The 27873-nt window shown below is 40.5% G+C and overlaps 1 protein-coding gene across 3 annotated transcripts; it reads right to left on the reverse strand.

Moving 5' to 3' along the window:
* Positions 1 to 875: 875 nt before the first annotated feature.
* On the reverse strand, positions 876 to 26845 carry TAF12 (TATA-box binding protein associated factor 12). Of its 3 annotated transcripts, XM_033115804.1 has the most exons (7): positions 26724 to 26811; positions 13814 to 13898; positions 12835 to 13086; positions 11047 to 11124; positions 6192 to 6306; positions 2823 to 2911; positions 940 to 1347 (listed from the first exon to the last, which is right to left on the reverse strand). In XM_033115804.1, the coding sequence occupies exons 2-7, from the start codon at positions 13883 to 13885 to the stop codon at positions 1312 to 1314; spliced, it is 642 nt and encodes a 213-aa protein (XP_032971695.1). In that variant the 5' UTR covers positions 13886 to 13898; positions 26724 to 26811; the 3' UTR covers positions 940 to 1311. The 3 variants fall into 3 exon arrangements, with proteins under 3 accessions (XP_032971696.1, XP_032971695.1, XP_032971697.1); XM_033115805.1 differs by lacking the exon at positions 13814 to 13898 and having other exon boundaries at positions 876 to 1347; positions 26724 to 26845; XM_033115806.1 differs by lacking the exon at positions 13814 to 13898 and having other exon boundaries at positions 952 to 1347; positions 26654 to 26809.
* Positions 26846 to 27873: the final 1028 nt, after the last annotated feature.

Here is a 27873-nt window from a genome sequence, read left to right on the forward strand (position 1 = left end):
TTCTGGACAAAGTAAAACCCTTCACCATCCTCTTCCTGGTGGCAGGCCACAAGAGCGACAGGTGATGCCGGAGGGAGGGGAGAGGCTGGCTGCCTCTTTGGGCGCTCACTATGTTGCTACCTTGGCTGAGAACAAGAGCAACATCAGCATAGCCTGTAGCTGCTCACTCAGATGTAGGCGGCTGTGAAGAGATGGGTCATGGGGCCCACTCAGGGTGGGAGGGAGTGATGAGCAGGGTCGCAGCGCCGGCCAAGTCGCAGGAGACAGAGGACCAAAGCAGGGCAAGGAGGACGTGGCTCTGCCACTGGCCCCTGGTGGAACAGCCAAACCCCCTGAAGGCCCTGGAGCTCTCACAATCCACACGGGCTATGCTGGGCACAGGGCCGGACGATGCTGGGTGCCACGCAAGGTCACAACTCTGAGGTCTCAAGGGGCCTGGTTTCCTCTGCACAATGGTGAAAATACCAGGATCAAATATACCAACAACTAAGAACAGACAGGTACCTGCACAGACAGGCCTTTCCCCAAGGCTACTGCCATCCCTTCTTCAGGCCCAGGATGAACACAACTTCCTCCAGGAGTTCCAGAAGAGCAGGTCAGAAAAGGTTTTGCCCAAACCAGGAGGCCTCTTCAGTTTGTGGCTCATGAGAGAAGGTCACCCTACCCGACTCTATGGCAGAGAAACCGGACTCAAACTTCTACTGATGGTATAGCCTTCCCTGGAGTCAAGTAATGGAAAACCCCTGGGTTTTTTCCTCAATCACAGAAATGAACAACACTGCTGCCACCTGCTGACTAGAGAGCAACATCCAGCCTCACTGCTGCTCCTAACTCCTGGGATTTCAAAGGCTGTAAGCCACGTACCCTGTCTTTCAATTAATAACTTCTTTATTCTGGAAAAGCAAATGAAAGTCATATTCATATAAACACTGACATTACAAAGTACAGGGCAAAAGGGGAGGGAGAAAGAAACAAAAACCTCTACAAATCCTGCTAATACTGTCTCACCAAACAAGATCATACTGCTTTGTCCCATATTCAATCACTTATATAATAAACCACAAATAAAATCTTCTCTGGAAGATACATTACTCCTCTTTGAGATGGCAGGGAAATGGGGCCAGAAGTGGGGGTAGGAGGCTTTATTCTTTTGGCAGATCCTCTCAGTCATTATAGATATTGCTGCACTGTTAATAAAAAATATATGCTTCTCTGTAAAGCATTAAAAAAAAATCCAAGGATGAGATGGCTGAGATCTCAGCTCAAGTATCTCCAAATACATTGTTGTCCATTCCCTGACCTTTCCATGTGTTATTTCTTGGTTGTTTTCCGAATCAACGCCATTCTCTGAAAAGAGAGAGAAATACGCCATTACACAGGTTAGAGTCAGGAACTTCCTGGGACGTCCGTGTGCGGCTAGCAGGCGGTATGGTCTACCCCCCAGGCTGGAGCCCTCCGGATCCTACAGGCACAGGGCAGCTCAGCAGGCTCCTTCTAACCCGAGAGAGTCTGCAGGGGCTCAGAGATGTTTAGATAGACCAGTGGATCTATTTCACTGACCAAAGTCCCACATTGCTCTAGGCTAGCAGATGGCAAAAAACTTAAAAGCAAAAGGTGACATCTCTTGCCTTTGGGAACTTAGGGGAAAGGCCATCAAAGCATGTGTTTTCTATGCTTCCCACACACACCCCAATCTCTTCTCTGATGATGGAGAAAATAGGAAAGGGGCCTTTGTTTCAAGCCTGTTGCCACACATAAAGGGAGCCATTTCACAGGACCTGTGATGAGGGAAACTGACACTAACAACTCCTCCCACTAACAACATCTGAAGGGAAACCTTCAGATCTTACTATTACCATCCACAGCCAAAAATTACTGACTTGCTTTGCTCGCTCTCTTTGACTAAGAGATTGTCCTAACATTATTTGTTGATCAATACATACATCCTACATAGCTACATAAATAGGGCTAAAAAGTGGATAATTTGGGAGCAGAGCCAAAATGACCATTGTCCTGAGGGACTCCCTTCTGCAGAACAGTGGTCCTTTGATTCGGGCTACTGACAGCTTCCTTGTAGGGCTTCCTCTGTGAGCTCTGGAAACATACCCACTCCCGAGATCCCACGCTATGGAAAAACAAGGGACACTCAGCCAAGACTGCCCAGTTGTGCCTGTCAAGCGTACAATAAGCTCACTCTGCAAATCAGAATAGCCAGTTAAATTAAGACAGAAAAGATAACAGCCTTGTCAAGGGAGGCTAACGTTGCCATTCGACCAGTGACAGGGCCAATTTGCTCCACGGCAGAAGTGGTATTAGGTTCTCACACTGACCCCTTCGTTCCATGGTAAGAAAGACAGAGATCAAAGGTTAAGCTAGGACAGAGGCCAGAATGCCTGGTAGGGCTGTCTGGGTGCTACCTCCCGCCACAAGTATGCACATTCCTGCTTTCCTTAACCCGCCCTCTGTCAGAGGGCCACCCATGATGTTCAAATCAGCAAAAATGAAGGAAGACTTCATTAAGGAAGGAGATGGGCAGGGGTGAGTTCCATCCATAATATGTTCCATCCATATTAGAAGAACCTAGATCAACAGCTTTAGCAATGCTCATGAGCTGAGAGAAAAACCTGAGACCCCCTGAGGGAACTGTGAAGCATCAAGGAAATACCTGACTGATCTCCCATGGAGGCCTGCTGCCTCTGCCCTCCCTGACCTTTGGTCTAGAGAGAAACATGCAGTGAGGGGCAAGTGATAACTGTGTGCCCTCCCTCTGAGACACAGCTCAAGGGATCAGCCGGCTGCCCCGGGCTCTGACGGCTCCTCACCTGTTTGTGAGCTTCTGTGGTGCAAGCTTTTTTGTAGGGTCGGATTTCTTCAGAGCCAAATCCAGGGATCCACATGTTCCACTGGCGCTCTGCAAGAAAGAGGCCAGTAGAGAGGTCAGGGGACCCGGAAGGCAGTGTCCGCGTGTGGTGTGACCCTCAGAGGTCGGGGGGAGAGGGGAGGACAGACACGCAACTGGACTAACAATCACCCTGCAGAGGGACCGATAGGGAATTCCGTGTGGCACCTCCAGGGTTTTAAAGGACACCATTCGACCTTCTTGCAAAGACAAAAGGGGTAAATGAGTCAAAGCTGTGGGTGCTGCGCCCTAAGGTTTCCATGCAGCTCCACAGAAAAGGAAAGTCATGTGTTTCTTCAGCTGTCGTCCTCCTACTCTCAAAGTCACCTCTCTCAAACCCTGAGGAAGAGGAGGAACAGAAAGCCATCCCAGCCTTCTGGGGTGAAGAGCCAAGTCCCAGCTCTGCCGCCTCACCGTGGAGCTGTATGACATTGGGTCCCCGTTTCTTCATCTTTTCCGTGGTAGCAGCAACAGTAACCACCACCTGCCAGGTGCTTGAGCACATTCAATGACAGAATACAATCCCAGAGCCTGGGATAAACACATATTGTGGGGTCCAGAACGAGTCACTCCAAGGTGTGCCTCTGTGGTATGCGGTTTGTGTTGAGCTAAAGGCAACATTAGCAGCAGGCTCAAGAGAAACTTCTGCCCCCTCCTTAACTACCTAGAAAAATTTGAATTAGAGGTCTTGCCCATAAGAGATAATCAGAGATAACTTCTTTTGACCTATCTATAGGGCAGGGCAAACTTCTATTTATTAAAGGTCTGCTTTTCTTCTCATCCTGCAATGACCCTCTGAAGCTCCCAAAGCACCTTACCTCATCCCTAGCTCAGGTTGTCACATGTATCCATGTCCCCTTCTATCTCTGAACCTCTCGTGCATGTGCGTTCTCTGGCTCTCAGGTATGCAGGGTTCCCGTACAAAGGCATGTATTACATTTGGTTATTCTCTCTTGCTAATTTGTCTCATGCCTATTTGATTAGACCAGCCGAAAGAACCCCGAGGGCAGAGGAGAGTTTGTTCCTCCCACATAACAGGACACGGGCATAGATATAGGTATGTCTACACCACAGCTCCAAGTCCCTATGCTGCTGGATAGGACTATCCCTGTAAGACTGTCACTAGAAGTTCCCAGAGGGCAGAGATTTTGTTTATTCTACTTTGTCAGTAACTGGCGTAGCTGTGTGGTCCCCTACACCCACAAATAAAGGTGTACTGCACTTTAAGCATACCCAATATAAAAAATATTTTACAGTTGACCCTTGAACAGTACGGGAGTTAGGGGCACCGATACTCCACCCCACTCCCTAAATATCCGTGTATAACTTAACTCCCCAAAACCTTTACTAGTAGCCTACTGTTGACTGGAAGCCTTGCAGTAGAGTAACACTTATTTTTTATGTTATACGTATTATATACTGTATTCTTACAATAAAGTAAGCTAGAGGAAAAATATTAAGAAAATTGTAAGGAAGAAAATGTGCATTTACAGTACTGTGTGTATTTACTGAAAAAAAACCTACATATAAGTAGACCCATGCAGTTCAAACCTGTGTTGTTCACGGGTCAACTGTATGTACACGAGATTATTTAGGGAATAAGTATCTATTCAAAAGGATTTACATGGGAACTCCTTTATTACACTTCCCAAGAGTACTGAAAACATTTGCTTTGCAAATTTGTTAGTGGTTTCATAGTTATACTGTGTGTCTAATACAGAGTCAATATTGAGTGAATTAGTGATTCATGTTTGGTTCTAGAATAATTTTACATAGAGCTCTCTTCCAATATTTTTTTGAAAATAAAAATATCTGAAGCCGTCTGCTAATAATATTTGTTGTCAGTACTTGAAAGTGACATTAAGATTATTCTCTGGGACTTTAACTTTACAATCAACACAAAGTGGACCAGGAAATGGATATGCAAAGTAACTTTAAAGAAAGAGAGCAGCTGCCAGGAGTGAATGCACACAATATGTGCAGCAATATATTGTACTGTGTCCCCCTAAAAGATATCTTGAAGTCCTAACAGTTGACCTTTGAACAATTTTTAACCCCCATGCAGTTAAAAATCTGTGCATAACTTAAGTCGGTATTCTGCACACACAGATTCCCAACTGTGGATAGAAAATACTGTTTTCCATCCGCGGTTAGCTGAATCTGCGGCGCAAAACCTGGGCTGACGATGTATTGAAAAAAATCTGTGGATAAGTGGACTCACACGGTTCAAACACATGTTGTTCAAGGGTCAACTGTCATTAGTTAAGATGAGGTCACACAGGAGTATGGTGGGCCCTTAATCCATCTGACTGGTATGTTATGAGAAGAGGAGAAGAGACATGGAGAGACACCCCCGCGCACAGGCCACGTGAAGACTGAGGCAGGCCGGAGCGATGCCGCTATAAGCCAGACAATGCCAAGGACTGCTGGCCACAATCAGAAGCAGCAAGGAAGAGGCAAGGAAGGAGTCTTCAATAGAGGCATTGCCGAGAGCATGGCCCTGCTGACACCTTGGTTTTAGATTTTTGGCCTCCAGAACTATGAGAAAATAAATTTTGTTGTTTGAAGTTACTTAGTTTGTGGTACTTTGTTAGCAGCCTTGGATATTAATACACCTTCCTTCCAAACAATGTGCGCCTCTGCCACCACCTGACTTCAATCGTGAGACCCTTAAAAAAAAATTGCCTTTTCACCACATTGTAACAATGCAGAAGGGGGCTTATTCATTTCAAAGGGATTATGCTTATCAATGTTGGATAAGTATTTCCCAGAAAAACCCAAGCTCAAATTTAGTGTCTGTAAAGTAGAAAAGCAGAATACAAAATTCTATGTGCATTATGATTATAATTTTCTGGGGGAAGAATGCAGGCTAAAAACTGGAAGGGAAACACCATTATTTGAATGGTGGAGCTATAATAGCTACCTTTACTAAGCTCTTACTTTGTGCCAGATCCTGTACTAGTCATTTTACAGACGTAATCCATAATCCCCACAATTACCCTGTAAAGAGGATATTCTGATCTTCACTTTACAAATGAGAAGCAGACTCTAAGAGAGATGAAGTAGGAAGGATAAGGATAAATTAGAAAGTGGCAAACCCAGAGCCAGAGCTCATTCCCCTTACCAAGTGTGCATTTCTCTTTTTTCATTTAATGCTACTATGGAACGAACACAAAAATCTCAGAGCCCAGAAAGTCTGCCCCTGGCACGCAGGTTCCTCCGACTGCATTTTTCCTCCTGGTCCTGAAGGAGTAACAGTGTGGGAACCTCAGGGCGAGACGAGAGCACGTACCTAGGTGCAGCTGCACATCCTTCACCTCCAGGGTGCTGGACTTGCGATGCCGAGCGAGCTGGCAGGCTGCTGTCACCACACTCTCGATAAAATCATCAGCAATCTGCAGCAGCATCTGGGGAAGACACAAGTGGGGGAGAGTAACCACGTCACTGGCAGGGTAGGCTCCTGTTGCTGGGACAACTGTGTCTGCCTGAACCACACATTTAATCAGGCTTTCTGTGAGCAGGCCTGGCGTCAGCATTTGGGCTAAGGTGGGGAGGAGTGAGGAGGCAATAGAAACACAAGATCTCATGAACCAGGTGGAGCGCAACTTACACCTTTCCAAGGGTGAGCTTTCTGTACTTTCTACCCAGCCAGCATTAACCCGCCCAATCCCTCATCCTTATACTGTCTTCTGAATTAGGTAGGAATACAAAAGTGAATCATTATAATTCCTCACTCACAGTCTATTAAAAGCATTTTAATTTCCATTAGCTCACCTAGTCCTTATAATAATCCTGTGAAAAAAAGTAGGACATGGAATTTATCCTCATTCTACAGCAGAGGTTGCTAACACTCAAGGAGACGATCTTGCTCATGGCTGTGTAACTACTAAGCAGTGGAACTAGGATTCAGCTTCAAGGTTCTGAGTCTAAATTCCGGGTTCGTTCCACTTCATTATAAATTATTCCTGGACTGTTTTAAGAGCAAAATCAGAATTCTGAAGCTAAAAATCTACATGAAAAAGTTGAAATTGTTGTAAGTCAATACATTCCCCCATGGCTTCCTCTATTGACCAAGAATTAAAATAAAGTAAAATTACAACCATAGATATAGACATTCCTTGTTCTCCTGGACCATTAAAGCATTGTCATCTTTCCAATGGAACCAAATGGATACTATCTAAAGGAAAGATTTCTGATTAAACATGGCAGATGAACTCCAAAAATGACCTCCTCTCCTTCCCTAAACCCACAAAAATAACAGAAAAAAAGAAAAAAAAGACCTACAGCCACAAAGACAATAAGAACAGGAGAAAAAACCTTAACGGACATGAGATTCCAATAAACTTTTAAAGTAAATTTTTGCTAAAGAGGTAACAGAGGAAGAGGAGGAGCTGAACTAGCAGACAGAGGGTACAACACAAGTACCTACAGAGGGGACACCAATGAGAATCAAACTGATTTTTCCCTTCACAACCCCTAAGAGATCCAGGATTTGGAGGTGCCATTTATCATAGAAGATTGGGCTGAGGTATGGAACTAAAAACTAGGGAACTGTTACATGTCTATAGAGAGAGCAGTCCACCGACCCTTGCCCTCCAAAAGCAGCCAAGTGACTTCTCCCTCCACATACCCAACCCAGAACACAGTAGGTTTATGCCCTACAGAAAATGCATGGGAATGGCTCTGGATAAGAACGCACCAGACACAGCAGAGGTAGGGAAAAGACACAGCCCCTTGCTCTTACCTGGCTTCCAGAATGTTAGGAGCTAGAGATAAACCCGCCAGATGGAAAACAGGAAGATTTTTCTCTGGAGATACTAAATGACTCCAGAGAAAAGACTTACAGATACTGACATTTAGGGAATCCCCCAATAAGAAGGTTGATGTGTAGATCAATTATCCTGAAGTGAAGCCAGTGGTGTGCTGGAGCTAGTTGAGATGAGCTCATGAAAGCCAATTATATGCATTTCTTCCCAATTTCACATTCAGTGACATATTGATAGCTTAAAATAGGGCATGGTGGGAATATTTACACCACAGAAATCAGGAAATGCTGAAAATCAGTGTCTTTTTCTCCAGAGCTGGTTGTTAGTTATGTTACTAATATGTTATTGGACAAACCCATCAGTCAATAGATTCTGCTTCAGATCAGCTTTTTAGTAGCTATTCTTTAAGATTATGAATAGCCAGGATCAACAGACATTTGAAGAAAGTCTCTAACACAAAAAAGAAAATACAGTAAACAAACCAAAGGGGGAAAAAAGGACCCAGAAGAAACATAGACAATGCAGGGGAAAGAAGAAAATCTCAAAAAATGTAATTAATATCCTCAGAGAGAAAAATAAGAGACAATATTACAACCATAAAATAAGAACAGAATGGCTTGGGAAAAATAACAAAAGAACCAGTCAACAACAAGAAGCTTGCGGAAATTAAAATTTTTATGTTAAAAAAAAAGTGAAAAGGATTAGAAGATAAACTAAGGAAAATCTCCCCAGCAAGCAGAACTTAGAATTACAGAGAAATGAAAAATAGGAGAAAAAAGGTAAAAAAAAAAAACCTAAGAGGATCAATGCAAAAGACCAACATCCCACAGACTGTCATCCTAGAAAAGAGCAAAAATAGAGAAGAAATTATCAAAAAAACTAGTATAAGGAAATGGAACCCTCATACACTTGTTGGTGGGAATATAAAAGGGTGCAGCACTTTGGAAAAACAGTCAGGCAGTTCCTCAAAGGAACATAGAGTCACCATATGACTCAGAAATTCCACTCCTAAGTATACACCCGAGAGAAATGCAAACATACGTCCACATAAAAACTTGTACATGAATTAAAAAAAAGAAGGAAAAAACAAACCAAAAAAGTTGCACATGAATGTTCATGGCAACTTTATTCATAATAGCCAAAAAGTGGACACAGTCCAAATGTCCATCAACTGGATGAATGGATAAACAAATGTGGTCTATACATATAACGGAATATTATTCAGCCACAAAAAGGAACAAAGTACTGATACCTGCTACAACAGGAATGAACTTTAAAAACATTATGCTAAGTGAAATAAGGCAGTTGCAAAAGACCAAATATTATGAGTCCATTTATTTGAAATGTCCACAATAGGCAAAGCTTATAACAGAAAATATATTTATTAGTAGTTAGTTGCCTAGGGCTGTGGGAGCTGGGGAAAAATGGGGAGTGACTGCTAATGAGAATGGGTTTTTTTAGGGGTGATGAAAATGTTTTAAAATTCATTGTGTTGACAGCTGCACAACTCTGAATATACTAAAAACCACTGAACTGTACATTTCAAATGGATGAATTTTATGGTATGTGACTAATATCTTAATAAAGCTGCTGCCAAAAAAAAAAAAAAAAAAAACATACAGACACAAAGAGGGCAAATATTTGTCCTCTGCTTTAAAAAAGAACAATGGAATTATACTGTTCTTATAACCTGCATTTTCTTTCCCTATCATTACATATTCTTCAGCAAAGGTAAAACAAAAACAAATATATACAAAATCATCCCAGAATTGAGGCACATGAGTTTCTAGAATAAAAGAAGCCTCCAAGAACTTGGCACAACAAACAAAAAAAAAAGATACATACTAAGGCTTGTATGAAAATTCAGAACAGGAAAAATATAAGACCCAAAAAGGATCAGGATCACAACACCATAACATTTCTTAATAGGAGATTTTTAGAAGACGATAGAGCAATGCCTTCACAATTGAAAGGAAAAAACGATTTTCAAAATAGAATTCTAGGACCTGGTGGCTCAGGGGGTTGGAGCTCCAGGCTCCTAACACCGAAGGTTGCTGGTTCGATTCCCACATAGGCCTGTGGGCTCTCAACCACAAGGTTGCGGGTTCAACTCCTGCAAGGGATGGTGGGCTGCGCCCCCTGCAACTAACAACGGCAAGTGGACCTGGAGCTGAACTGCGCCCTCCACAGCTAAGAGTGAAAGAACAACAACTTGACTTGGAAAAAGTCCTGGAAGTACACACTGTTCCCCCAATAAAGTCCTGTTCCACTTCCCCAATAAAATCTTAAAAAAAAAAAAAAAAAAAAAAAAAATTCTAAACCCAGCCAAACTAAAAATTAAGTGTGAGGTTAGAATGTAGGTCTTTTCACTAATAGACGTTTACTTCTCATCTATCCTTTCGTAGGAAGTAATAAAAAAATGTGCTCTACCAAAATAAGGGAATAAAGTAAGAAGAGGATGTGTGATCTAGGAAATAAGAAATCCAAAGAGAAAAAGAGAAAAAGGAAGACCCAGGAGGGGTTTGTGCAAGTGGCCACAAGAGCATGGAGTATTCCGGGATTGAAATCATGCCGGGGTTTGTGGGGGTGGTGTGGAGGGGTGGGGAGAATGACCCAAACCAATAAATTATTTTTCCATTTGGAAAACAATTTTGATAGGTGTGTAACAGAATTGAAAGGAAAAGCAGAATTAAAAAGGCACAACGGAAAAACTAATAAAAATGAGTCAATTATCAACTTCAAGAAAATAAGTTATACAAGAAAGGTAATCACAGACATGACTTGGCTCAGTGGTGAACAATATCTACATAGAATAATGTAAATAACTGATTTTCGAGTTATTAAAAAATTGCGACAAAACATATTGGGGAAAAAAACAATTGGGAAAATGAGGGAAAGAGTGTATAGCATGGATGTAAGTGGTTTAACAAAATTCTCATCTAGCATAACAGGAAGTCAATAGACTATTATAAAACTCATGAACCAAAGAATATCTGTTTAAGTATATTACTTAGAAATATGGAGAAATATTCTAGAAACCTAAATTGTTGAAAATGATTGCCTATCAGCAGCAGACTATGCCCTTTTTGACAAGCAAAAGTGGCAGCTGCTGTTAAAGTGGTAGGCATTCTCCTAGGTGACTTGTGTAAGTTATTCCAATGAGACCCTCACAATAATCCTACAGATAAATAATACCCTACCAACACAGGAGGAAGCCGAGTCTCAGAAAGCTTAAGTGACTTGTCCATAGCTACAAAGCTGGGAAGAGGCAGAGCCAAGATTCAAATTCAGATTTGTCTTCCTCTAAAGTCTGTGCTCTTCACCACTATCCTATGCTAGCTTTCAGGGACACAGTCTCTGGGGTACCCAACCTCACCTTACCTCCTCCACGTCTTCATCCAATTGCTCATTAGGATCCACTTCTCTTACTAAGTCTTGTAATTTCTTCTTTGTCAATACCTAAAGTTAATTAGGAGAAGATTTTTTCAGCAAAGTATCAAGGAAACAAAAAAACCCCAACATTACCCTATAATGAAGAAAGGTTGTCTGTCAATGTTTCTACTGTCCAAAGAGTTAAGTCTGGCCTACCAGATGATACTGCTACAAGACTAACTCTCAAGACAGAAGCAGCCTAGGGAAAGACAGAAAGAGCAGTTTGGAAGGGAGGCCAACATCTGTTAGGCAGTTTATTTCAGTTTTTTCTCTTTCTCACTGTGCCTCACCTTCCCTCTACATTAAGTAACTTGCAATTTTCTGACCACCACAAATTGTACAACGCCTCTCTTATCTTTGGACATGCTCTTCCACTCCTTCCTACCTGCTCAGCTCATCGTGCCTCAGCTGATGCTTTTCCTAGCCCATGCAGGTAAAAGCAAACACTTTCTCCTTTGGCCTCTGCTGTACCCCGTGTACCCTTCCATCATTGTGTACATTTATAAGTTTGCCTTTTTCTGACTTAATAGGCTGAAAGCTCTCCAAGGGCAGGGAACATGTGTTCATCTTTGTATAACTAAATATTTGTATAAGTATGTACAATGTGATTCCTCTTTCATAAAGAAAAACTCATGTTATATATGTATGCCATTTTTAAAAAATACTCAAAAGACATACATTAAAATGCTAACCATAGTAATTTTGGGGTGGTGATAGAATTATGGGCCGATTCTTTCAGTTTTTCTAATGTTTCTGTAATAAGCATGTATAACTTTGGAACTAAGGAAAACATTTTTTAAATAAATATTTAATTCAAGCCTGCACTGCATGTCTTGATTTATTGCAAAGTCTTTGACTTGGTCTTTCTCCAAGTTTATTCCCTTTCCTACCTTTCTTGGCCCCTTACTGCCAAGTTAATCCTCCTAAGACATACTACTTTTATTCTATTACTCTTATTCCTCTATTAAATATTTGCAAAGATTGTTTCTGGACTAAAAGTTCCAATGGGAACTGGTTACTGTAGGCCCAGTATGTTCTGCTGTAATCCTACCTGCACAATTTTATCTCCTGCTCTTCTCCAATAAACTCCACATTCAGCATAGGCTGGTCTCTTGACAATCTGCCCAACCCTCCCCATTCACCTTTCTAGTCCTTCCCCCCATTCTCCTGAAATATTGTCTCCTTATCCTATTCTATCCAGCCAACAAGGCCCAAGTTAAGAGATTATATTTATTTCTTATTTCTTATGGCTCCGGAGAACAAAATCAGGATCATGGGTAGAAAGAAGGGGGCAGATTTTAGAATCACTGCAGAAAACTACTAATGGCAGCAGGTGGATGCAAAGACTGGAGGCAAGAGTACTTTTATTATAAGAATAATGAATAATCCATTAATTATTTTACTATTTTATGTTATTGAACAATTATATTAGCATACATATATTTATATATATAAGTATGTAAAAACCCGTCATAGGCAAGGTGGTGTGTGTGTGTGTGTGTGTATAAGTATATAAGTATACACACACACACACACACACATAAATACCACAGGTGAAAACTGATAAATGCTGTACATAATAATTAAACAAAGAACTTTAGAAGTCCAAAGGAGGGAAAAGACCTTTTTCAGCTGAGGGGAAGAGGCAGCACCTGACATGGACACCTCTCCATGCTTTACTGGTTCAAATAACAGATAACAGGCGACTACAAAGAGCAAAAAGCCAGAGGATGATACCTGATTGTTTTCAGGGCTGAGACGCCCTCCGGACCCAGGAGTGCCTGGTATCTTTACCACTGTAGTGCTGTTGGCCATGGAGCCTTGTGGAGGGGTGCTGGCTGGTTCCGGTTTTATGGAGGAGAAATTGGAGAGGTTGATTAGGGCTGAGGGGCCGAACTGGTTCATAATCTGCCGAGCTTTGGACTTCAGCTCATAGAGCTTATCGAGATCCTGTTTCTTTTTGGAGGTATGAGGACCAAGGCCAATCAACTATGGAAGGAAAACATGAGAATTAACTCCAGAGGCACCTGTAATGAAGGATGAGTTTTGAAAGTAAAATTATATGAGGTCTGTCAGACTTTGAAGGGTCTTCAGTATGTCAAAGATAGTGACCATTTGATACCTGCACATTAAACATGGAAGGAATGAAGAATATTCATTGCTCTCACCTGATATTTAGAAACCATCTCTTCTCCAAAAGCTAAATGAAATAGTCCACAAAATTGAAATAAGGAAGAAAGTGAATGAAATGAAGAATCTTATGTACAAAAATAAACTGGAATGAGCAAGACATTTTTGAAGACTTTGTAAATGGAATACACGGTTAAGTATACATGCATTATCTTTGAGCATCAAATAATGTTAAATTCAAATAAATCATGGCACAATCACATACTTAAAACCCAATCACAAAAGTTCAGAAAACAGATTAGTTCATTTTGGCATTTCAAAACATGCTTAAGTCTGTGTCAGGCTATGCCTAATAAACACAATGTTTAGCAATTGTTAAAAGTAAAACCTTCTTTGTCATCAGGAGCAAATTTTCTCTGAGTGTTACCAATCTTTAAGTACATGCAGAGTCCCCAGCCTGGAGTAGCTCAGACTCCTAAATTTTAGAGCCATGAGGTTGAATTTGTGGACATCAGCTTTGGTCTCGCCAAGATCAGAAGCACATTCACCAAGTTCCTCCCACAGTGACCTCAAATTGCTTACTTACAGCTATCTGAGTGTCTAGATCTTTAATAACATCGGCAACGGCTGTGAGCCCGGTGAAATGAGAGGCAGCCATTTTCAAAAGCTACCTGTAAATGAATAACTGGCATCAAGCACCACCCTTGCCGTAGAACCATTTTAGTTCCATGGCCTGGCACATCTTCACCAACCAGGATCCAGGCAAATTGAATGAGGAGAAACATACCTCCTTATCGCTATTGGGCACCAAAACAAAACAAAAAAAAAACCAAAACATCTCCACCTCTTTCATATACAACTTTTAAAATCAATTAATGATGATAGTAGCATAGATTCTCTTCCTAGAAAATGAATATTCTATTGTTAGGGGTAAACTAGCAGCATGTGAAACCTTTATTGGCCAAAGCTGTGGAATTTTAACTTGCAGGAAACATGGCAATGGTTTTCAGAACTTTGTAAAGCTTAGCAACCTAAGTGAGTATCTGCATGTGTTCTACTCTTGCCCCTATTGCTGAGTTCCTCCCCAACACACTGTCTTACTAATATGACATCTTCCCCTGCTTCACCCTTAATCAAAGCAACTAACTGCACTGGTTAAATGACCAAAAGAAACTTGTTGGCCAAGAGCTGGCTGAGGGGGACAGCAGAACATGAGGATCACTTGTTTTTTGTAGCCACATTTCATCCGTGCCTCCTCCCTTGCCCACAAATGCTACCATTGGAAAAATCAGGATAGGAAAAGATTGGTAACGTAGTAGTACAGTAGCCTCCCTCTTTTCCGAGGTTTCGCTTTCTGCAGTTTCGGTTACCTACGGTTTCAGTCAAACACAGTCTGAAAATGTTAAGTGGGAAATTCCAGAAATAAGCAATTTGTAAGTTTTCAATTGCGCGCCCTTCTGAGCAGCATGATGAAATCTCGTCCTGCCCCGCTCACTTGTGCCTGGGTCGTGAATCATCCTTTTGTTCAGCATATCCACACTGTATATGCTTCCTGCCCGATAGTCACTCACTTAGCAGCCGTCTGGGTTATCAGATCGACTGTCATGGTATCACAACGCTTGTGTTCAAGTCACCCTTATAGTAGCCTAATGCTATGTCACAATGCTTACGTCATACATCTCACTTCATCTCATCACATAGACATGGGATCATTTCATTTCACATCACAAGAAGAAAGGTGAGCAGAGTACAGTAAGGTATTTTCAGACAGAGCGAGACCCCGGTCACATAACTTTCATTATACTATATTGTTATAATTGTCCTATTTTATTGCTAGTTACTGTTAATCTCTTACTGAGCCTAATTTATAAATTAAACTTTATCATAGATATGTACGAGTATATATAGGAAAATATATAGTATTAATATATATATAGGGTTTGGTACTATCTGTGGCTTCAGGCATCCCCTGGGGGTCTTGGAAGGTATGCCCCATGGCTGAAGGGGGCCTACTGCAGTTGTTCTAACGTAATGAAAGCAAACTATTGTTCCAGAGCAAGTTTTATGAAAATGCCTTTGATATCAGTATGCTCACCACACTGAACATACTATACTTCTCAAATAACGTTCCCACAACCTTCAAAGGACTTCCCAAATAGTACTGAATATTGCTAAAAATAAATGGAGACATTTTTGGTAATAGAGATTTCTGTATAATGGGAACTTCTATAAGACCCAGAGACAAAAAATGTAGCTTATCTGCATGGTACCAAATAGGAATAATCACATATCAAATTAGGAATTAACCTTAAGGAATAGCTCCAGTGGTTATTAATGAAATAAGTCACTTCAATGAAATAATTGGAATCTCTGTAAATGTGAGGAAGAAAATCAATGTTTTTCCCTAAGAAACTAGACTGCAATTTACTATACTATTAATAATTGATCTTGCTGAGAAACAAGCTATGCTTCTGAGTTTTCAATAACTAAGGAATGAGTTATTTCTTCCATTAAAACAAAACAAAGCAGATGATAACCAAACACTCATTACCAGACTGACACTGCCCTTAGGTTCCTAGATTGTTCTTTTATTTGTTGATTTAAAACATCATAACATATTTGGGTGGGTGATGGGTTTATACAATTGTTAAATTCATCACAGTGAACATTTAAGATCTGTGCATTTTATTGTATGTAAATTATACCAAAATTAAGAACAATAAATATAATCCTTCTCTCCCGCCCAAAAAAACAGGTAAAGGATTGCATGCTTAGACATTTATCCCCCCAAAATGAAAACTTATGTTACCATACAAATTTGTATACTAATGTTCATAGCGTATATCAATGTGGAAAAGATAGATTATTGAATAAATGGTGGTGTATAACTGAGTACATCTGGAAAACATCTTGTTTCATATTAAAAATTTAAATATTTGAACTATCTGGAATGAGGGGAGTATATATATATTCTTCCCTTCATACACTCCTCCATTCCAGGTGGATCAAATAAATACTTAAATTTTAAATATAAAATCATATACTAGAAAAAATAGGAGATTTTAAAAAATATTCTGAAACCTAAGCTTCACATTGTATACAAAAATTAACGCAAAATGGATCATAGACTTAAATGTAAAACATACAACTATAAAAGTTTTCTAGGGGGCAGGCGGATGGCTCAGTTGGTTGGAGCGTGAGCTCTCAACAACAAGGTTGCCAGTTCAATTCCCACATGGGATGGTGGGCTGCACCCCCTGCAACTAAAGATTGAAAATGGCAACTGGACTTGGAGCTGAGCTGCACCCTCCACAACTAGTAGATTGAAAGATGACTTGGAGCTGATGGGCCCTGGAGAAACACGCTGTTCCCCAATATTCCCCAATAAAATTTAAAAAAAAGTTTTCTAGCAAGGCAAAAAGTTCTTAGACTTGACACCAAAAGCACAATCAATAAAAGGAAAATTTGATAAATTAGCCTACATCGTATTTAAAGTTTCCTGAAAGTCGACATGGAAAGGCTGAAAAGACAAGCGACAGACTGGGAGAAAATAGTTCTAAAAAAAAAAGGGCTAGTACCTAGAACGTATAAAGAACTCTCAAAACTTAACAGTTTAAAAAAAGAAGTAATTCGATTAGAAAATGGACAAAAGACATGACCAGACATTCCACCGAAGAGGATATATAGATAACAAATAAGCACATGAAAAGATGTTCAATATCGTTAGTCATTAAAGAAAGGCAAATAAAAACTACAATGAGATATAATTACATAGCTATCAGATAGCTAAAATAAAAAATAGTGACAACCCCAAATGCTAGCAAGGAGGCAGAGAAACTGGATCACTCATATATTGCTCATGTGAATGTAAATGGGAAAGCCACTCTGTAAAACGGTTTGCACTTTCTTGAACAGCTAAGCATGCGCTGCCTAAATAAACACGAAGACCAAATGTAATGTGACATCCTGGATGGGATCCTGGAACAGAAAAAGGACGTTAGGGGAAGACTAGGATCTGAATAAATTATGGACTTTAGTTAATAATGTTTCAATATTGATTCATTCATTATAACAAATGTACTATATACTAATGGAAGATGTTCATGGAGAAACTGGGTATAGGGTATATGGAAACTCTGTACTATCTTCAAAATTTTTCTGTAAATCTAAAACCGTCCTAAGAAATAGTTTATTAAGAAAAAGAAAAAAAAAAAACCAATACAGGGCCGACCCGGTGGCTCAGGCGGTTAGAGCTCTATGCTCCTAACTCCGAAGGCTGCGGGTTCGATTCCCACATGGGCCAGTGGGCTCTCAACCACAAGGTTGCCAGTTCAATTCCTCAAGTCCCGCAAAGGATGGTGGGCTCCACCCCCTGCAACTAAGATTGAACACGGCACCTGAGCTCCCGGATGGCTCAGTTGGTTGGAGTGCATCCTCTCAACCACAAGGTTGCCGGTTCAACTCCCGCAAGGGATGGTGGGCTGTGCCCCCTGCAACTAGCAACGGCAACTGGACCTGGAGCTGAGCTGCGCCCAACACAACTAAGACTGAAAGGACAACAACTTGAAGCTGAACGGCACCCTCCACAACTAAGATTGAAAGGACAACAACTTGACTTGGAAAAACAGGCCTGGAAGTACACACTGTTCCTCAATAAAGTCCTGTTCCCCTTCCCCAATAAAATCTTTAAAAAAACAAAACAAAACAAAACAAAACAACAAAAAAAACCCAATACACAAAACACTAGTGATGAATCTTAAAATATTTAAGTGGGGAAAAAAGCCAGTCTTAAAAGAATACATACTGTATGATGCCATTTACGTGAAATTCTATTGCTAGTAAAACTAATCTCTACTGATAGACGGGGCAGAGACTGACTGCACAGGGGCACCAGGGAAGTTTCTAAGGTTATAAACGTTCTATATCTTGAATGGGGTGAGGCTTACATAGCTGCATATATACTCATAGAACTATAAACTTACAATGTGTACATTTTATTGTATGCAAATTACACAATAAAGTTTATTTTGGGGGGGAAAAAACCGTAGAGGTGCCTTGTCTGCCAATAAGGTGGCAAGAAGAAACCCCTGAAACAGCCCAAGAAGTAGGTCAAGAAGATAGAGGAGGAAGATAGGCATTCAAGCAGAAGCAAAAAGAGGATCAGAAGAAACTCGAGCTAAAAGCAAAAGCCAGAGAAAAGGACCCCTGGCCACAGGTGGAATTAAGAAGTCTGGCAAAAAGTGCGCTGTTCCTTGTGCCTGGGGCAATGGTGAGCCTTAATTCCATTCCTGTTTTAACATCTGGATTCCCTGCCATAACATGTGTTGCCACCGATAGCTAGAATGAAGTGTTGTCTTGGAGACTTGTACATTTAAGAACAAACTTTGTAAAAAATAAAAATAATAATAATCATGCAGTGGGTCATCTCTTTAATTCTTCTCACTCAGCCATTTCAACATTAGCTGTGAGGTCAGAGAAAACCCAACCCAGAATCCTCCCAAAGTGTGTTCTTCAGTTCTATCCCAAATTCTGTCCTGCCTGGAATTAAACCAATTCATCTGAAATGGAAAAACAAAAACAAAAAACTAAACATGCAACTACCATATGACCCAACCACTGCAGCCTTAGGCTTTCATCCTAGACAAATGAAAACTTATGTTCACACAAAAACTTGTACATGAATGTTCATAGTAGCTTTATTTGTAATAGCCAAAAATGCAAATCAGCTCAGATGTCTCTCAACAGGTAAATGGTTAAACAAACTGTGATACATTCGCATCATGGAATATTACTGAGCAATAAAAAGAAATTAACTATTGATATACACAACAATTTGGATGAATCTCCAGAGGATTATGCAGAGCAAAAGTCAATCCCAAAAGAGTACATATTGTATGAGTCCATTTATATATAACATTTTTCAAATGACAAAATTTTAAAAATAGAGGACAGATTAGTGAGTTCGTCAGGGGTTGAGTGAGAGGGAGGTGGGTGTGGTTATAAAAGGGTAATACCAGAGACCCTTGTGGTAATGGAATTATTCAGTATCTTGACTGTAATGATGGATAAACAAACCTATAACAGTGATTAAAATGCGTAAGACTTAACATACATATACACACAAACAAGAGTATAAATAAAACTGGGGAAATCTGAGTAAGATTGGTGGGTTGTATCAATGTCAATATCCTGGTTGTCATACTACATAATAATTTTGCAAAATGTTACCATTGGGGAAAACTGGGCAAAGTTTACAAGGGATCTCTCTGTGGTATTTCTTATAACTGCATATAAATCTACAATTATCTCCATTTTTAAAAATATTCTCAAGAGTAACTGAAGCCCCCTTCTTAAGATGACCCAAAATTCAGGAGCCATAAAGGAAAAGACTGACATATTCAAGTACATAAAAATATAAATGTCTACACGGCAACATAATAAAAAAGTTAAATGACAAAAGACAAACTAGCAAAAACATACACAATACATATCAAAATACTAATTTCTTCCATGTATAAAAAATACCTACAAATCAATAAACACCCAATCACTCAAAAGAAAAATTGCAAAAAATATGACAATTCAAGAAAAGGAAATTCAGGGTCGGCCTGGTGGCTCAGGCGGTTAGAGCTCTATGCTCCTAACTCCGAAGGCTGCCGGTTCGATTCCCACATGGGCCAGTGGGCTCTCAACCACAAGATTGCCAGTTCAATTCCTTGACTCTCGCAAGGGATGGTGGGCTCCGCCCCCTGCAACCAAGATTGAACACGGCATCTTGAGCTGAGCTGCCTCTGAGCTCCCGGATGGCTCACTTGGTTGGAGTGTGTCCTCTCAACCACAAGGGTGCCGGTTCGACTCCCACAAGGGATGGTGGGCTGTGCCTGCAACTAGCAACGGCAACTGGACCTAGAGCTGAGCTGTGCCCTCCACAACTAAGACTGAAAGGACAACTTGAAGCTGAACGGCACCCTCCACAACTAAGACTGAAAGGACAACAACTTGACTTGGAAAAAAGGCCTGGAAGTACACACTGTTCCCCAATAAAGTCCTGTTCCCCTTCCCCAATAAAATAACATTAAATTAAATTAAAAAAAGGAAATTCAAACAGCTCTTAAAATAATGAAATGATCCATATTCTCATTCATAATAAAAATGCAAATTAAAACTACAAGCTACCTCTTATTCCCCATTTGGAAACAATGAAAAAGTTTTATACTGTGTTTGAAAATCTTATGGACAGTCATTTCATGTGTTTTGGGGTGAAGAGAATATGAATTAGCTAGAGGTCACTATAAAGGGCAACTCAGCAGTATCTATCCAAATTAGAAAAGTATATATTGTTTTGATCCCGTAGTTTCATTTTAGCTATTTATATTCTAGTTGAACTTGTGCTAGAATACTATATACATAAGAAATTTCAACCTAAATGTCCATCAAAAGTAGTTATCGTTAAACAAATTAGGGTCTAACTATATAATGGAATACATTGAAAAAGACTGAGACTCATGAAAATGTTATGCTGAAAGAAACCAGTCACAAAAGACCACATATTTATATGATGCCATTTATATGAAATGTCCAGAATAGACAAATATATAAAGACAGAAAGTAGCCTAGTAGTTGCCTAAGGCTGGGAGGTGGAGATTTTCTTGGGGGTGGGGGACAAAAATAATCTAAAATTAGAATGTGGTGATAGTTGCACAATCTTAAATGTACCAAATGTACACTGAATTGTACACTTTAAATTGGTGAATTATATGATATGTGAAGGATAACTCAATAAAGCTGTTTTAAAAAAAAGAGAGGAAGCTCAATAAATGATCTCCAAGATACACTGTTCAGTGACAATGCAAAGTACAGAATAGTGAGAATAATTTGCTACCATTTATTAAAACACACTGCCACACAAATGTAAATTATTCCTGGGAAGATACATAGGAAAATGATAACAGTGGTTGTCTTGGGGGGTGAGGGGGACAATGGTAGTATCTGGATGGCCTATGGGACCAAGTTGGGAGAAGACTTACTTTTCATTGTATATTCTAAATTTTGTACAATACTTACTTTTTATTGTATACCCCAAATTCTGTACTATATGCATATTTTACCTATGAAAAAATTTTTTTAACTATTATTTGGTTTGTACCCTCTGAAGAAACAAGTAATATTGATCCGTTTTTTAAATATAACAAAAAAATATAGTAGTAACAACAAAAATGAATGTTAACCTATATTTCATACCTTCTACAAAAATAAATTCAAAACTGATCATAAACTTAAATGTAAAAATGTAAAAGTATAAAACTTTCAGAAAAAAATGTAGGAGAAAATCTTCATGACTTTGGATCAGGCAGAGTTCTTAGATACACTAAAAGTACAATCCACAGAAGAAATAAATTGATAAAGTAGACTTAAACTAAAATGTAAAACTGCTCTGCAAAAGAAAATAAGAAGCCTAAATAAAAAGACTAGGAGAAAATATCCCGTATATGACTAAGAACTTGTATCCAGGATAAAGAACTCTCAAAATTCAATAAGAAAACAATCCAATTAAAAAATGGTCAAAAGATCTGAAGAAACCCTTCACCAAAGAAGATATACAGATGGCAAATAAACACCTGAAAAGATGCTCAATATCAATAGTCATTAGGGAAATGCAACGTAAAACCACAATGAGATACCACTAAATCCCTATTGGAATATTTAAAATTTTAAAAAAACAAAAACAAGAGCTGGGGAGGATGTGGGGCAACTGAAACCATCATACATTTCTAGGGTGAATGTAAAATGGTGCAGTCTCTTTGGAAAACAGTTTGGCAGTTTCTTATAAAATTAAATATACACTTATCATATGATCCAGCAAGGCCACTCCTAGGTATTTAGCCTAGAGAAATGAAAATTTATATTCACACAAAAATCAGTATGTGAATGTTTATAGCAACATTATTCAAAATTGCCAAAAACTGGAAACAATCCAGATGTCCTTCAACTGGTGAATGGATAAACAAACCATGGGTTTATCCACACAATGGAAATACTGCTCAGCAATAGAAAGTAAGGATTACTGATACATGCAGTAACATGGACAATCTCGAATGTCTTATGCGAAGTGAAAGAGGCAAGACTCAAAAGGCTACTTCCTGTATGATTCCATTTATATGACACTGGTAAAGGCAAAGCTATATGGATGGAGAACAGATCAGTTGTTTCCAGGGGTTTGGGGTGGGAGAAGGTTTGACTACAACGGAACAGCATGAGAGAAAATTTGGGGGGCGCAGAACTGTTAAGTAGCTTAAGTGTTATAGTGCTTACATGACAGTATGTACTTGTTACAACTCATAGAACCATATCCCAAAAAAGGATTTTACAGTATGTAAATTTAAAAAACAAAACATCACAACCTGATCAGAATGGTCAATGACTCTCCATCCAAATTACCTGTTTATTGACAACTTTCATGGAGCCCAATTGTGAATGATGCTGACCCAGCAGGGTGGGATGAAATGACCGTAAATAACCCGAATTCCATTGAGTACCTTTCGGCTACTCAAATTTCTAACGCTCATTTCCTTAGAATGCCAAGAGCTAGGGATGTACTGCTGTGTAAAAACTGTGGGACACTAACTGTGGGACAGTTTGAGAGGACAATTGTAATGGTAGGAAGCCCTTACTAGCACGTACTATGTGGCAATCACATGTTATGGGATTCACAAAGTAAATCCAGAAAGTAATGCCCCAGGGATCTACAGTTGAAAAATAATTTAATAATTCTATCAAAACAAGGTTGTGCGGCTGGGAGTTCAATTAAATAGCTAAGTCTATCCTCCCTCCCTTAACCCGTCTCATTTAAACTAAGGTTGACAGGCTGAGGACGACAAGCCCTGCTTTTCCTTTTAATGACTTTGTACCTCAACAGAAATCCAGTTGCAATCCTATTACTGTATTAAAAGGACCTGATTTTTCAAAGGGTAGGAAACCAGTGGAGGCCTTGTAGTGTACAAGACCTGGCCTTCTCTGGGCATCTGTTCCTTTAACAGATTATTATTATTTTTAATTGAAGGAAATTGTGGAATAGTAGAAAAATGGTAGACCAGATTGGCTTTAACACCCTTTACTTCTGAAAGGTTTAGGAATTTATTATTGAAACAAAATACTGGAGAGAAGGGGACTACCAGCCTGATGGCATAAAAGCCCTATCACTATGCTGCACGACTTGACTTAATGACTGGGTTTTCTACCTGCTCGTTTCTCTCCTCACTGGCTTCTAGAGGAAACTAAATGAGCTCATATTTCCCATCCTAAATAAACCAAAAAGAGTCAATGAACTGCAGTCTGAGACTTGAGAGCAAGAGAAACGTGGAATTTTTTCCACTAGTTTTTGGACGAATTTGATGCTGTTTAGGTGGCTTTGACTTAACACAAAGGTAGTACAGTACAGTGGTCAAGGGCATGGATGCCGGTAACAGGGTCTGGGTTCAAGTACCAACTCTGCCACTTATTAACCTTATGTCCTTGAACAAGTTATCTAATCTCTTTATACCTCGATTTCCTCATCTGTAAAACAGAGTTAATCATAAAGTATACCTCATGGGAGAGTTGTGGCAATTCACTAAATGTATGTATCTAAAGCACTGGAAGAGTGTGTGGTACATGGTAAGCACAAAAGAGAACATGTTCTAAACATGTTTGCTAATATTACATATACGCTCTCCTCTTCTAAATCTTATTTATAAAAACCAGTGTGTTAAAACTAAAAGGTTTCACTCATCCTACTATGTGTTGGTGGCATCCTATAACCATTCTTATGACCTCAGACATTAAAAAAAGAAAATGGATTGAAAAAAAACAGTGGCAAATTGTCAACAGGAGATTGATAAAAGGTACTGTGGCTCAACAAAGACCCAAGTCTGGAGGGCTGGGAACAATCTTACTTCTGCCACCGAATTATGTGAGGACCCTTTGACCAGAGTTTCTACAGTGGGAACAGCCAAATTCTAAAGTCCCTTCCAATTCTAACAATTAGTGTAAGATTTTAAATTAAGCCCATATGTACAGATTTCAAAGTTTGTCTTCTGCCTCCAACAGACCTGTTTCACAGTGCAGACTGCATGCACGGCTGATGTATTGCCTCCAAAGTATTTGCGGGCTTTCCACAAAGACCTCAGGTCAAAACTAATATGTCCTATGGCCACATCTGCTCAAACACAATGATTTTCTGATCAGGTAATTTTGAAATCCTGCTATAATAACTCAAATCAATGCTAGAACCACCAATGAGTGAAATAAGTATACTTTGTAAATGCAGATGAGGATATTAACTCAGTAACAAATTATCATTAATTAAACCATCAAGTATTTTGAAATGGTGGTATGGGAATGTTTCACCTCATAATGTGGTGTAAGTTTTCATCATCTGCATAAGTATAGGCACTTGCAAATAGTGTAGGCTAACTCATTGGGGGAAAATAGTAGTTTCAACTAAGTTAGACCATTTTCCCCAATCATCTAGTTCATGTTACAATTAATTATAAAGTTAATGAAATGTAAGCCTTTATTCTTCAAAGTGGTCTTTCTTGGCCTCCTAAACTTAAAATTAAATATATCTTGCTCCATTGTGAGGAAAAGTTCTATTCAGGTCCCATTTTTCTATCTTGAATATCCATGATACTTTCAAATCACAGGAATTTAGTTCTCCTTAAACACCACACTACATAAGTACCCTAATAAGTTATAGTAGTTGACATGAGTCTTAAGGAGGGGGTGCTTTCATTCAGTGATATGCTTTGTATAATTATTACTTCTATTTTGCTGATGGGCAAACTGAGATATGGAGAGGAATCCACTTAGAAAAGTAGGAAAAGGTTTTAATCAAACACAACTGGGTTTGACTAGGGCTGGGCCACTCAGTACCATGTGATTTCAGGCATGGTACTTTAAAGTCTCTGAACCTATCTCCTTATCTGTACAATGGGACTAACAATATCTAACTTGTGGGGCTGTAAGTGATACTTAAATGATATACTAATACTTGAAAGTGTTTATGGTGGTGCCTGGTTAGCCTAAGTAGGTTTCAGTAAAAGATATTATTGAAGAAGGGACATGACTGATCCAAGTCTCCCTGACAACCTTATCTAAAAGCAGGCATCTCTAGTAAATGCTTGTGCTAAAAATATAGGATAGAGCTTACTTATCTCCAACTTTCCAAATGGCTTACTATATTTTGGGTGGGCTTCATTTAAAGGTTTCCTAAATGATAGTGATATGCACTGTATCAATGTCAATACAGTTACAAGACTCCAAATTAAGTAGTAGAAATCTGTAAAAATTTCCCTCTTGAGTTTGAAGTTAGAGCAAAGATTCTAGAAGCATGTTTTCAAGGGATATTAACCAAGCATCATCTTCCATTTCTATGTACAGCAGGGTACTGTATCAAAATCATGATTTACTCAATCACTGTGATCCTAAGCCCCTTTGAACCTTAGCCTCTTTACATGTAAAATAGGAGTTTAAAAAAGATTATCTTTTTGGGCCCTTCCATCTCACACATTCTTTTATTTGAGATGCAGAGATCTGTGCTCAATCAGGGTTGAGTGGAATGGGATTTAAAGCACTTATCAAGTATATAACTGAGTTCAAACTGCTTCAACTTCACATCCGAGCTTCGCAAGAATGAAGCAGAAAATGAAGATGCTTGCATTTGGGATTCCTAGATTTCAAGTATCTTACACAAGAAAAGCCTGCCAAACGCCAAATAGGCAGAGCGAAAGAGGAGTCGCCTTCCCCCGAACACATCCTTTACCACTCTAGGTTCAGAGAATACGGGGGGGAAAAAGGATCACTATATCTTTTCCAACTCTCTCCCTTTCCCTTGGAGGCCGATCTCACAACCACGGCCCCTTATACTCTTCGCTTTTAGGAGTGCGGGTCCTCACAGCCCAGTTCCCTCAGGTACTTCGGAGTCTCCAAGCCCCGATCCTGTCCTCACAGGAGCCCGTCTTCACTGCCCGCTCCTGTTCCTCCCAAACCCAAGAGTTCTCTTACTGCTTCTACTTCTCAAGGATCTAAGTCTTCTATGCTCTGTTTCTGAATCCTTAGGAGCCGGGGTCTTCACTGTCCCGCTTCTGCCTCTTAGGAGCCCAAGTCCTCACAAGCTTCGCTTTTAGCTCTCAGGAGCCCGTGTCTTAACGCCCCGTTCCGTTCCGACCCTCTCCTCTTAGGAGCGCGGGTCCTCACAATCCTGTCGCTCTCAGACCGCTTTCCCTCAAGTGCCGGAGAACTCATACCCGTCCCCGTTCCCTAAGTCCCGTCGGCATCCCCGGTCCCCACAGCCGCGTCTTCTCCGAGCCCCGATCCCCTCAGTCCCGTCCCAAGAGCCTGATTCCTCACAGCCCCGTCTCCTCCACAACCTGGCTCTTCAAACACTGACCGACTGTGGGTCTGGGTCCTGACTCCCTCCTCCCGCTCTTCTTCCTCAACTGCCAGGGCCCAAGACTCACAGGCAGCAGCGTCTATCTCCCCATGATATGCGGAGACTGCCCCAGAGAAGCGATCGTCTCAGCAGCCGGTCCGACTGCTCGGCCCTCCCCGAGTACTTCCGGCACCGCTCCCCGCCTCCAACCCGGAAACGCGCAGCTCTTCCGGCCGGCGGGCGCGCGCCTGGCTTGCGCACGCGCAGACTGCCCTCCGACACGTGGTCGCGGTCCTGGGCTGTTGCTGAGCTCCAGTGGTTGGGCTTTTTCCTGCTTGTGGTTAACTGGAAGCGTGGGCGAGCTCAGCGTTACGAACCCTGCCCTAGCCGTCTCTTTCCAACTGCGCCTGTTGTATATATTGCTACCGTGACTGGTAATTGACACGCTGTGATGGCTTAGAGGTCGCCGTTTTTTGTTGGTGGCTTTGTTGCTAGAGCAGGACGTGGGATATTAACTGGGACAGCAGTACTCATAGGTATTGTGTTGGACCCCGACAGGGGAGTTGGCAGCACAAGAACCTGGGACAAGAGACTGGTTGTGCTTGTGAATGGGCAATTAATAATAGTAATTGAGCGCTTACTGTCTACCAGGAACTTTGCCAAGCTCCTCACCTCCAATAAATCATTTAATATTTTAAAGGAAACTTGTGATAGATAAAGCAAGGTCCTGGCTAGTAAGTGTTGAGTCTCAACTTGAACTCAGAATTCTCACTCATCCTCTTGAACCCGTCCTCTAATCATTAAACAGATTCTTTCAGTTATTCCATCCGTCAAATGTTTGGTGAGAACTGCTGCATTTATCAGATGCTAAGCACGTAAACAAGACCCGGTTCCGCCTAAATTCCGTCTGAATCCCTGGTCCCACACTAAGATGGGGAAACAAAGGAATGTTAAAAGGGCTGGGATAGCCCAGAGCAAGTGTTGGTAACTGCCAGCAGGAATCAGGAAGAGCTGCCTCGGACCTGGATTTGTGCGGCAACTTGCCCTAGGTATCTTTGTATCTTCCCATCCTCATCCCACCAAATTTCCAATCTACCCTTACTCTGCCACCATTCCAAATTCACAAAATTGAGGCCCCTTCACCATTAGGCTCCAAGCCATCTTCCTGGTGTTACTTCCCTGCCACTGCTCTCTTCATTCTAGTATTCTGGCATACCATTTATTATTTTTGTACTCCT

Source organism: Rhinolophus ferrumequinum, chromosome 9 (genome assembly GCF_004115265.2).
Source record: "Rhinolophus ferrumequinum isolate MPI-CBG mRhiFer1 chromosome 9, mRhiFer1_v1.p, whole genome shotgun sequence".
Classification (NCBI taxonomy): Eukaryota; Metazoa; Chordata; class Mammalia; order Chiroptera; family Rhinolophidae; genus Rhinolophus; species Rhinolophus ferrumequinum.

Excerpts from the sequence above, each read along its gene's own strand:
- TAF12 (XM_033115804.1), bottom strand. The coding sequence starts at position 13,885 with ATGGCTGCCTCTCATTTCACCGGGCTCACAGCCGTTGCCGATGTTATT. Across the intron at positions 6,307-11,046 it reads TGGATGAAGACGTGGAGGAG|ATGCTGCTGCAGATTGCTGA; the intron begins GTAAGGTGAGGT and ends TGTCTTCCCCAG. Across the intron at positions 2,912-6,191 it reads GGATGTGCAGCTGCACCTAG|AGCGCCAGTGGAACATGTGG; the intron begins GTACGTGCTCTC and ends TCTTTCTTGCAG.